We start from the raw sequence: 13,088 nt of genomic DNA on the forward strand, positions 1-13,088 counted from the left end.
GTGCTCATACTGCAGCCAAACGTAGCCTCAAGGCCATAGCGATAAGCTGAAGCCTCTGGTGTGTCTACTTAGTTTCACAAAGATGCAGGTTATACATCAGTGCATCACAGATAATGAGCGATCAATTCTAATTTGTCAAAAAAATAAAAAAAAGAGCCAGGTAATTTCCTCTTTCTCTCATCCCACACATATTCTATAAAATCTGTCAAGAGGGAGTATGTGTAGCAATATTTTCTGTGATAAGGAAGCTCTCTAATCCTTCTGTTACTCCATCATCAGTTACATTCAGGAGTTGAACTTCACCTGTTCGGTACCTGTCCGTATGCAAGTACATCTACCTCTGTGAACAAAGAGTTCCTGTGGACCCAGAGGCTACTTACATTATCGTCCAGGTGGACAATTGTCAATTCACATTCCAACAATTAGACATTGTGTTCTTTCCAGTCTGACCGCAATAGAGCATGGCATTTTGATGGGTTATATTTTGCCTGGAAAGATCAATAGTAAACCCCAGAAAGAAGAAATTGAATCTAATACAAATGATAATTTAATCGTGGTTGGTAATTTAACTGCAGGTCTATTCTTGCTCTGAACATGCTTTGAATGTTGTGTTCCTACTCTGGCAACAACTTAGATAAGGATTGTTCATATAGAGTGAAGCAAACAAAATATTTCTGGATTGTTTGAGGAAGCAACAATTAATTCATAACTCTCCGCTTTCATGGTATGTTAACATGTAGGATCAGGTTGACAGAAGAGAACGCTGCATGTATATTTTATTCAGATATATGTATGAATTCATCTCTTCTCATTTATGTTTTTCTGTCTCTACCTGGCCAGTCTCAAGCTAATGGATCCCCCCCCATATAGGTTTTGCTCAAGGTTCCTTTTCTGTTATACGTGTCTTGAGACTATTTGGATTGTTGTTGACACTAAATAAAATGTAACTGGATTGAACTGAATAATAAGAAAACTCTGAATCAAACTGAATCAAAACCATAAAGATATCCAAAAGGATGGACAGAGAAAAGAATGAAAAAATTCTCAGGTCAAATTTCATAGTATATGACCAAATCTAATCATCCTTCAGGTTTCATGTCCTGTGTCCATATCAGAAATAATGACTGACATGTAATCTACAGCTTGATGTTGTTGCCCTTTGTGAACAGGGCTGAACAATCATATTAAAGGTCAGAAGAATAACAAAGAACTGTTTTCCTTGGCCTAGCCACAGTCCAGTGTTGTTTTTCATGAAAGGAAACAGATTTGTTTTTTCTATTTTCACAGTGATTGATGTATAGCCTCATATCAACCTCGCCCAGCTGGACTACTATGGAATCAATAAACTCATTTGCAGAGATCTGATAGAAATCTTCAATTGATAAAAGGATAAAAGCTGCTAAGAGGTGTCAGCAAAACAAATGCCTTGTCCTGTGCTTCTGGACTTGAATTTTCAACTTCCTGGAATTGTGTTCCATTATTAGTAATCATGTCCACATCCATGTTGAGAAAAGGAGCTGGCAAAACTGTGCGATTCCAAACCGTCTCTATATTTTTTCAGATCTGCAGCTGTATAGCGGAAAATATGTATTGATCTGATCATTATGTGTGTGTGTGTGAAATGTGCTGTCTCAGGAATTATTTTGCATTTCTTACTCTCCAGCACTGAAGTTAATTATTATGTCAGGGATGAAGGTTTCTTCACATTCAACTAATTGTCAGTCTTTTTTTTTTAATGGATCATCACTTAATAATAATAATAATGACAATATGTAATACCACAGGTTGGAGGAGGATAACAAATTAAGTTGGATCACATTTTAAGTCCATATGCCTGAAAAAAAGCAAACAGGCAACGTTATATTTGGCAGACGTCAGGTTCCAGACTGTCAATCATTGTTAAGCAGCAGTAAACCTCAAGGGTAAATTGACAGTTTGCTTGTCTCTGCCTGAAGCCCGTGCTATATGTTAGGATGTTTGAAAGTTTAGCTGTCAAATGGCCTTGTATACTCTCAGAGACGCTCATAAAAAGGGAGCGAGCGAGAGCAATGAATTTTATGGACATGAGAGAATCACTCGCTCTGAATTGTGTTTGTTTGCTTGTCTGTTTGTTTACCTGGCAAAGTTGAAGCCATCGCTCTACAAATGTGGCCCCACTTGCACTCAAGCTCACTGGGTCCCAGTTGGGTTGTAGGGCATAAAATGAGAACTCTGCCTGACAGCCTCTGACATTTGCTGACATACAATAAAATCATCCTGGAGTTTCAAATGATGCATGGTGATCGCTCACAAAACACACACAAAAAAAACCCCTCCACAAATAAAATCACTGCTTGTTAAAGTGCTTCACTGCTTTAAATAAACTGTAATGTAAAAAAAAATATATAATTATTCATTTAACATACACTGATAGAGTTTAACTTCAACATTTATTATAATAATTTCTATAAATTAATAACTAATAACTAATTGTTGGCTAGTGCTTGACAGTTATTATTAGTTATTGTTATAGTTTAATGTAATTAGTTTATATTAAGAGTTGTTTGTTATGGTCAATAAAACATATTGCAATATACTTTTTTCATGTGTAGTTAGTACAGACTAACTAGACAAAAACATGACTATACTGTTTCTGCTACGGCATGTGTTTAATTTCATATATTTGTAGATGCTTTTATTTTGAAGTCGTACCAAAGTAACCTGCCCTGCATCCCTAGTTTCTCATGTCACGCATTAACAATGCTAGGTGCACAAGTTTGTTTGTCTTGGAAAATGGCAATTTAGCTTGCAAGGATGTGGATTCTGGCAAAAAAAAAATGTGACAATCCATCTTGCAAATTACATGGCCCTATCAGCATCGTACAAGAAACTACGGGCAGCTAAAGGCAAGGTTTAGGTGTGAGAACATTACATGGTGACGGCAGCAAGACACCATCTGGTTGGCTGAAGTTATCCTGTGACGGACAGCAACTGACACATTGTGCGTCCAAGTATTTTCTGAACGTGCCTTCTCTTTATCAAACAGCTTCCATGTTCATGTATTCTGTGCAACAATCCATGTGGTCCATCAGGTCAAACAGCAACACAAATGCCAGTCAAATGTCCACACTGGTCATTTCCAGTCTCTTTGACCATAGGGATGAATGCCAAAAACACACAGTAATAAAATGTGTGAAAATAATTCTAGTTTGCAAAAACATTTTTCATAAACCCCAAAAAGCAGAATACATATGATAATACACCGCAGAGACAAAGAGACGGTTAATTTTGGAGCTTTCATACTCATGAAAGGTGGTTTACCTGATGGTTTGTCAAAACACATCACTGCCATCCCACATCGGCCGCCTGTCACAGTCTTCTTAGCTACGTCAACATAGAATACTTAGCAGTCATCACCGCACTCACTGCACCTCTCCTTTAGACTGTCTCTCACTGACACAGTGACTGCCTCTCTCCCTCTTTCTCTCTCGACTCCAATGGCAACTCTCAGGGACAACAAAGCTCCGAGCTTGCTGATTGATTAAAGCTTCTTTCAGCCAGTTATAATTAATGCCCGGCAGGATCACATAAACCTGGTGGATGCTCCCATTCACACGGGACGCAAAGAAGATGGATAACCTTAGCCTGAAGGTTGCAGGTTAAAACCCTTTCATATTTCCTTGTTCCAGTTGAGAAAGACTCCTACATGATGCCCGTACAAAGACACATATCTGTCTGAAGGAGGCTTTAAAACTCTGTCAAAGATTTGTAATTCATGTGTAATTTGAATAATGGAACAGGCAATCTCTGTGAATTGATTGAATTCAATCAGAGCCACAAGGCATATTTACATTCTCTGCACTCAACTCTCGACTAAAATTCATTAAATTTACATTTGCAAGCCAGTCGAGTATTTTTTTCTTTTAAGTTTCCAATACATGCTTTTAATGCTTCTCCAAAATATTACACGGTCATGCTCCCTTTGTTCCCTCGCATGCATTAAAATGTCAGCAGGCAGGTGTTGGAACGAAGACAAAATCCTAAGGCAATCCTGTCTTGTCTTACTATGTGCTTACCTCTCTTTTGAATATATTTAGAGCTGGCAACTCTCTCACAACCTGCACATCCACAATCAAAGTGCGTTTATTTCCAGCGGCCATAGCCTTGTTTTGTTTTTTTAAGGATAATGAACAAAAGAAACTCGGCTGGCGTAGCTTAGTTATTTTTATTACTGGATTAAAATGGCACTGTTAGAGTATTATGTTTTTAGAACTTCCATTTAAATTTTTGTATTCACCCCTTTCTAGTCTAAATCATTTTGGGACTGCTTTTTATTCCCTTTTTTTTTATGCACCATATTTTTGGAAAGTCTGGTTTAGATTTGCAGCTGCAGTTGCTGAAAGCCACCCTGCATCCTTAATAACTCATCTCGCACCAATTACAGTCCTTTTTGTCAACACACAAAGCACCCCATTGTACAACTAAATGTTAATACAATGTTCAGCACTCACTCCTCCTCAGAGGTCAACTCACCATATAGTTGGCGGTTCGGAGCCTTCTATTTCCAGATAATCCGACTTCTCCTCCATCTGAAATTCAGTGAACACCAGAGAGATGGTGTCGCCGGGATCTGCCAGTATGGTCCACTTACACTCCCCGCTGCTGCCCAGGCCTCCAACCCCACCACCTCCACCAGTGCCAGGGGAGTCACCGCTGGGGAAATCAAAGCTGGAGATGATCCCACTGGAGCCCCTCAGGGTGCCACCGCACGTGTCTTCCGCTGTCAGTCACCAAAGGGAAAAGCAGGGTGGGGGAGGTGAAAGCAGAACAGACACATAGTCTCTGGGTTATTTCAGACATGTAACTCAACGTGGGGGGAAAAAACAGCTGCAGGCATGAAACATCAGTACCTGTCCACTCAGATAAAAGCAAACCAGAGAAAGACCAACATGGAAGCTGCACACATAAGGAATTTAAACACAGTTTTCTTTAAATTCACACATTCATAGGTTGTCAAGTGTTTACAATGAATACCAGCCCAACTGTTAATGATTCAAAATTAAAAATTAAAAAGGTTACTTGTGTTCTTTACACTGAAAATAAAGCATTCAGACAAGTGACAATTGGCAGAATTATGTGAAAATTAACTGTGAAATAATTCACAGTTTTCTTCATCGCAGTCACAATATGAGATATCTCTTACGATTTTCCCTTATTCCAGAGTCTGTAATTCATCATCTCCTCTGAGGCCCCTCCACGTTTCAAGAAACAAACAAATGATCAAAAATAGGACTTTTAATGCTGTATCTTTTTTTCTAGTGTACAGAGCATGACACGTCACCTGAATGCTAATGAACTCCTTCCCTCCACATAGCTTTTCCCTCTGCCTCCATTCTTTATTATGTCCTTCCATTCCTCTTCTCACAGCCCATCTCAGATCACTATTACTCATCACCCTCCTCTCCATCCCTGTATCCGTTTTCCTCCCTAAATAATTCTAATGATGTCAGGGCTTTCACAGTTTTCACATCATTTAAGACTAATATGTGACACTCGGCTGTGCCAGCTAAAACCTTTGATGGCTCAGCGCACCACTCAGGGCTGTCAGAGCCGCCAGCCTTGGAACATTCCTGTATGCTGCATTACACGATTGGTCAAGGAACAAGGAAGTGGATGTATGAAAATCAAAAGGAGACGGAGGGGGGAAAAGGAGAATAAAGAAGAGCAGGAGCTGCTAGTTAGCTAGATGTGTCCTTTGACGCATTAGCAGAGGCACTGCAATTGATCAAAGTCTTTATATGAAGGGCAGGGATGTGAAATTGATACTGCGTGGGGCATCAGTGATGTCCACACATGTATGATTCATATCCAGGAAAAACTTTCATTTGCAGCATTGGTGTAGGCTCATCTGTTGAAAGCCGACAGCCTTGTAATAACAGAAGAATATGGAGACATGATTTGTTTCTGGTTTAAGTCATCTCACTCTCCACCATATAAAACTTACCCTGAGTGACAAATGGTATAATCCCTCAATGCATTTAAGATGGCATGTCAAAAGAGCGCCCTGCAGATTTGCTGAGTAATTGCTATAGGCTAAAATGAAATTGATATTAAAGTGCTGCAGAATCTAACCAGAGGAGCAATACCACTTTTTAACCTTCACGACAGACAGGAGGGCAGTGTAGAGTGTTCTCATGGCTATCTAAGTGACTAGACCAAGAAGGAATTGTTGAGAAGCATTAGATAATGGCGGGGGCAAGTGTGGGAGAGAAGACAGAGAAATAAAAAAAAAAATAAAAAAATTGTAAGTGGAAAGGAAAGGAGACAAGCGAAGAGCACATCGAGAGAGCGAGAGAGAGAGAGCGAGAGAGAGAGAGAAGAGTACACAGAAGTATAGAAGGAAGAGAGGGATGTCAGGCTGTTGCAGGAAGACAGAAGAGAGATAAAAGGGACAGGAAAGGAAAAATAAAATGTCAGAAGAAAATTCTGCAGGCGAGCCTCTTCACAGGCCGAACCCACACTAATCTAAAAGTCACTCTTCAAGATGCAGTAATCTTCTGTCTAAATGTTGCAAATGAGAAATGAGGTCTTATTATTTATTGAGGGACACATTCTGCCCACTGGTGTCAGTATAGGGGGAACAACTCATATTTTTTGCCTGCCCCCCTCCCTCCACTTTCAGGTTTTATGGTAATATCGAGTCTAAGCCAGGTATTATGGTTATATAATGTTAATGATGATTCAGTGATAATCAACCACTGTGCCCTTTAAATCCAATCATAATCAACCATTGTTTAACTCAAATTGATGTGAATCCATTAACATTTGATTTTCTAGCATACTGTATGTTATGTTGGTAAAGTAGCTCATTAACTAAATGCATGAACTGACAGCTAAAAATAAGTGTGTGCACACAAGCCTTGGCCAGTAGTGTCCTTGGCAGAGGAGCTGTCAGATGTGGGAGAAGAGTCCACGACTGCTACCCAGAATCAGTTATTGATGAGGGGAGAAGGTCTTGCTTTTATATAATGTTATGGTTAAATTAAATACAACAATGCTGCTGTGAACTGACATTTCTGAAAAGTGTCAGTCAGTCATGAGGTCATACAAACCGCATAGTTACACATAATGTTGCTGAACCGAGACCTGACCAACCCCAGATCATAGCACTGTCCCCACAGGCTTGTACAGTAGACACTAGGCATGATGGGTACATCACTTCATCTGTCTCTCTTCTTACCCTGATGCCCCCATCACTCTGGAACAGGGTAAATCTGGACTCATCAGACCATATGACCTTCTTCCATTGCTCCAGAGTCCAATCTTTATGCTCCCTAACAAATTGAAGCCTTTTACTCCAGTTAGCCACGCTGATTAGTGGTTTTCTTAAGGCTACACAGCTGTTCAGTCCCAGTCCCTTGAGTTCCCTTCGCATTGTACGTGTGGAAATGCTCTTACTTTCACTATTAAACATAGCCCCGAGTCCTACTGCTGTTTTTCTTCAAATTGATTTCACCAAATGTTTAAGAGATCACCCATTACGATCATTCAGGATTTTTTTCCGACCACAATTCTTCCTCGGAAATGCTGGTTCCCCACTATCCTTCCAGTTTTTAATAATGCGTTGGACATTCCTTAACCCAATTTTAGTAGTTTCTTCAATCTTCTTAGATGTTTTCTCTGCTTCAAGCATTCCAATGAGTTGACCCTTCTCAAACAGACCAACATCTTTTCCACAGCCACAGGATGTGTCTTTCAACATGGTTGTTTAAGAAATGAGAAGCTACTCATTGCATCAGTTGGGGTTAAATAAATGTTGTTGCCAGCAGGAAGATAATCGGCATGCAGTAATTATCCAATAGGAGGCGTGTACCTATTTGCTTAGTTAAATCCAGGTGGTGACTTTTTTTTTTGGCCAGGCAGTGTATTTAGCTCTGAATTATCAGCAAATGTGCCATGTAGGTCACTAATAAATCCATACCGCTGTCCGTGGTGCTGAAGTTACAGACTGTATTGTAGCCTACTGTATCTATAGATCAGCATCAACTTCATGATGCCGTCTTCAAGTAGCACGTTTAGCTGCAGAAGAACAAGAGGATCATAAAAACAAGACACAATGATTCTGAAGTATATATGATAATTATTAGTAGCAGTACAAGCATTCTTATTACGTCATTGAAAGCTTTATGCTCTCACTTCAAAAGTCTTTTGTGCTGCTGATGCTGCCTTATTTTAAGTCTGTCAAACTCTCCTTACCTGTCTGTTACGTTATGACATGAAAGATTAGATTTTGATATCAAGTTGAGGAATTCATTAACTCATACCTACACATTGTGGCTGTTCCTCAATAGACTTCTAGCATGCAGGCGGTACTGGTTATACTTTTGAGTTATGCTGAGTTTTGATACATTCAATACAGGCCTTAATCGCTTTTGGTGAAGGCCACCCACACTAGTTCTCTCAAATGATTCAAAAAGTGTTACGATTCAAATTCAATTCACAAATCAGTTCTGCAGGCTTCTGTTACAGCCTCAAGTAAATGGTGTTCCCCTACACTAAATCTTTGCATTAACCTTGCACTTCTGGACAGACAATTATACAGGAACTTAAAGTTATTCCTTTGTTTACACTTACGGCCATGACACATCAATCAACATGTCTTATCACAGTGGATGGAGGATGACAGGCTGGAGCTACTGTTTTGTTGACAAAGACAGAAAGAGAGAAAGACTTATTCCCCAGTAAAATAGAAAATGGTACAAAAAGAACAGAGATGTTTTGAGTAAATCTATTGGTTTATCTAGGTGACATACAGAAAAATATGCAGTTGGTAGTATTAGGACAACCTTAATGACATGTCTCTGCTAGCATCACTAAAACAATTGTAAGCTGAATAAGGGTATGACCCACTTTAGTATATTAGCCCCATATTACCACTGCTGTGATTCAATTCCTAATTATCTCCCAGTTTAAATTTTAGACCAAACACAAAGCTGAAAACACTGGTGCCATTCAGAGAATCTGGTATGTTTGCATCCTGCCAAACAGTTAAATTTTTTAAATAAAATCAAAACTTTTTTCTTTGTCAGACTTGTAAACATGGAAGTCAGGGGAGCAGGTTTCAGACTCAAATCGACCAGTATTAAATGTTTTATTAATGAATCCATCTGTCTCACACAGTGTTTTATTTGATCCTGCAGGTAGGATTCTCAGAGCCATGTCTGCTCTGATCAATAACTGCAAGGGCTGTAACTGAAGCGGATCACTCAGACTCCAGTTTTGTTCCATAGTTTAATCTGCAGCTGAATCATTACCCATGTAAAATACACAATACACTCCAAACTTGTTGAACAAGGTGCTGGGTTTTGGGTGATAACTTTACACATGAGAGTTTCTTCTAGTAAATGGCTACCAGACCAGATCATGGAGGACATGTCTGATGTCCTCTTTCATTTCTTAAGCCGAGTCTGAAATCCTTCAACATTAAACTAAATAGTGTATTATATAGTTTGCTTGCCAGTAAGAATTATGTAGCTCTGGAAATGTTCTGCTTTGAGGAACAGTGAAATTATGAACAATTTTGCACTAGGACTAGTACAGAGACATAAAATGCAATAACTGCGAAACCCATTAAAAATGACCATCTGTATTTAGGTGGCACACTGATAACTGCACGAGTATCTGAACTTAAGGATAAGCCTGAATTTCATTCTAACAGCTGCTTCTGAAATGATTTCGCCGTGTCTAGCAACACCTTATTCAATTTGCCACTTGAATGTAAAAGAGTCTTTAGATCCACCGATTGTCCATTCTAGGCTACTGTATAGCCACTGTAGGGCGACATGGTAGTTACAGTATGTGGCACACTGACAACAGCTAAAGCATGAGATCTGATCTTGGCCTGATTATTATTCATCCCCGGGGACACTGGCAAACTTCACAAAATGCACAGTACCTTTTAAACTAGATACACAACTATTTAAGGTATGGTGCCGACGGCAGATGGATTACAAAATGGATTACAGTTTTCAACAGCTGGCAATGATCAGCCAAAGATTTCTCATAACCGAGGAAGCAGAACCTCCATTTGCAAGACAGGAGACACAACTATAGTCAAAGAATAAAATTACGTTATATATCCCACAGACCTTCATCTCTAAACTGTTCTTCAAACTGAATGTGATAGCAGCCGTAACTGAATTACACATGCAGTATAAAACTGCATTTTCAGCTTTTGAAATGTGAAAGGAATATGTCTAGAACCATTATCTGATAATCTGCAGGGCATATGCTAGGGCCTAGGGGCATCATAAGATGAAACATGACACGTATACAGTATAAATCAATCAATTATCAACATACGGCAGTAAGAAACAGTACTGTCGATGCGCAATAAATTAATTTTCGACCTTTAAGTATGTGGTTACAGTGAGTGGAAACCTTAGCCAGTCATCCTGTAGTATTTACTGTATGTTCCAAGTTTTTACTGGGAGGCACAGAGGACACAGCACTGCCATTGTGGCAAATGATTCCACTGACATTATCATAGGAGGAAAAACCAAAAAAAAAGAGACACTGAAATGTCTCCCTCAAACTGTAAACAAAATGAAAGCCCTTTTTTGTTACTAAGATCTTTGTACACGGGAATAGGATGCTGGAAAAAGGTAGCTCTTTTATGATTTTCTGTGAAGTGGTTTCCATGATAACAGACATGTTCTGTGATCATTGGTGAATATCATCCAGCTCGGGTGGCGGCAGCAAAGGACTGACAGGCACAAAGATGGTCTTGTGTGCGTTTCCCTGTCGAAAATAGCAGACACCACAGTGGCAACTGCAGAGTAAAAGCAACATTAAAGGACTAGTGTGTATGATTTAGTGGCATCAAGTGGTGCAGCCACGCAGTACCCCTCCTTCATACCTCCATTTCCAAGTGTGCACAGTACCAGTTGCTGCTTTCAAAATAATTTCATAATATCCATAGCAACGCTTTAATCCGCCACAAAAAACATAGAAGTCTGCCTTTAGGTGTTTGCTTTGTCCGTTCTGGGGCACTGCTGAAACCTGGTCAATATGGCTGGCTCTGTGGAAGAGCAGCCCCTCCCTATGTAGATATGAAGGACTTATTCTAAGCTAAAACATCCACAACTCTACAAACTAAAAAATATATAGTGCATTTTTTTCTCTTAGACCCCGAAAAGCACCACACTAGTCGATCAAATAGACTTTTTCGTAAAACTAAAAAAAGCTGCCAGTTAATCCCTAGTTTTTATGATCAATCACCAATATTTCCAACAGGCATGAGATAGATGCCCACAGCTGCTTTTATTAACAAGGCCCTTACTTATAAATCATTAATATGTCTACAATTGTAGACAAATTGCACAGGAAAATTAGTTAGCCGCTTCGGAGAAATTCATTGTCGTACAGAAGATGCAATATCTGTGCTGTTTCTCTGAGAAGCATCCATGCATGGCACAGTAAATCATGTACAGGCAAACTGCTGTCTGAGGCTTAAAAAGTGCTTTGCAGCTTGAAAATTTTAAATGGCATCAACTGGATAAAGCCTTGCAGGTTTAATATATTCACTTGCAGCAGTGTTTCATGGGGATACACGCTATTATTTAAGGTACAGTTTGCCAACAAGGTTTGGCAACACAAAAGAGGTGCTGAATGCTGGGCAATGTGTTCCCTAGCAAATCATTAGAGCATGCTCTGGATTTAAAAGATGGAGAAGGATCGCTCTCTTTTAAAAACGGTGGCAGTGTAAAGAAAAAGGGAGATGGTGTGAGGATTAGGACTGCTTTAGCTGAGCTCATTTACATCCCCAGCATCAGCAATCTAATGCTACTTGAGGAGGGATTAAGCCTCTCTCCCCTTGACTTTGATCAGATATACAACACTTGTCTTTCTACTTAGAAATATTCATCCCCAAGGATAGAGGAGAAGGAACTCATGTATAATTTTCTACACTACCTCAGGTTTTCCTTTGTAATAATCCCTGTGTTAATGCAAAGGCAGTGACTATGTCTACAGTAAGTCTCCCCTTTGCTCAGCTGCAAGTCATGTTAAACATTGATAAGGTTGAGGAATAAGGAGATCTGTAATGGGTGCAGAGATGCAGTTTATATTGCACCATGGATATTTCTGGGGGTCATTTCATTATAGTGATCATCTCGCTGTAATTTCACATTTAAATGAAAAATTAGTAAATAAGAGGAGGATTCAAACAGCAACTGCAGCACAGCAACAAACAAAATGATAGAGTAAATAATTAAGTAAGTAAAAGTAAGTAATTAAGTGGTTTTAGCCGTCTTCTTAATATGTATTTGAAATATATGTATACTGAATAAGGAGGTTCACACTGGTAATCTATTTCTTAATCCAAATGCTATTAAAATGGTTCCCGTTTTTCACTCTGTTGGATTTAATGTAAGGATTTATTGCAGTAGCTTCTGGTGAAAACACTGGGTTATTTCATATCAAATCTAACAGCGGAGGAGAACCGGAGCACTCACTCGGACTTAAAAACGTTGCCAAAGGCAAGTAAGCAAGTCAGATTTTCATATTTGAATTCTCCAGTTTGAATAGCAGAGAGTTGAAGAGGCTTTGGAGAAAGAATTGTGTTTGGTTCAGTCACATTAGCAGACATGTTAATGTTTTAAAAAAAGCAAAGCTTACTATGGCCTAATTTTCTTGTTTTGTTGAATAGTGGCTGGCGGCGAGAATAACAGCATATCAATACAACGTATTCTCTTGTTGCAATGCCGTCCCCGTTTGCCGTCTTGCTGCCTGGTTTAATGAATGTCCAGAGACAATTTAGATGGAAAGAATCAAAACGGGCTGCTGGGAGGAGCAGTAGTAACTCACAAATAGATTAGCCATTAACACTTCATCTCACTGGCTTTCGGCTTAGAGTATATTCTGCCTGCTTTTTCTTGTCAATCCTCCAGGCTTTTTGATTCTGCCTGTACACATTCTCACTCTTTCATACGGTACTACTGCCATGTCACCTTTCAAAGTGATCCACGATAAACATGTGTTTGTGGTTGAGCTAAATGAGTAGAGAGCAGGCATGAAGACAGCTTCAAAAGGGCTGTACAAATACTACC

General features: G+C 39.4%; 1 protein-coding gene across 1 annotated transcript in view; it reads right to left on the reverse strand.

Moving 5' to 3' along the window:
- Nucleotides 1-13,088, reverse strand: part of LOC311497296 (CUB and sushi domain-containing protein 3-like) — a 219,112-nt gene that overhangs the window by 155,639 nt on the left and 50,385 nt on the right. The window contains exon 5 of the mRNA XM_084557548.1: nucleotides 4,513-4,759. Within this exon, the coding sequence (XP_084413674.1) occupies nucleotides 4,513-4,759 (247 nt within the window). The remainder of the gene's footprint in view (nucleotides 1-4,512; nucleotides 4,760-13,088) is intronic.

Source organism: Chelon labrosus, assembly GCF_963514085.1.
Source record: "Chelon labrosus genome assembly, chromosome: 12".
Classification (NCBI taxonomy): Eukaryota; Metazoa; Chordata; class Actinopteri; order Mugiliformes; family Mugilidae; genus Chelon; species Chelon labrosus.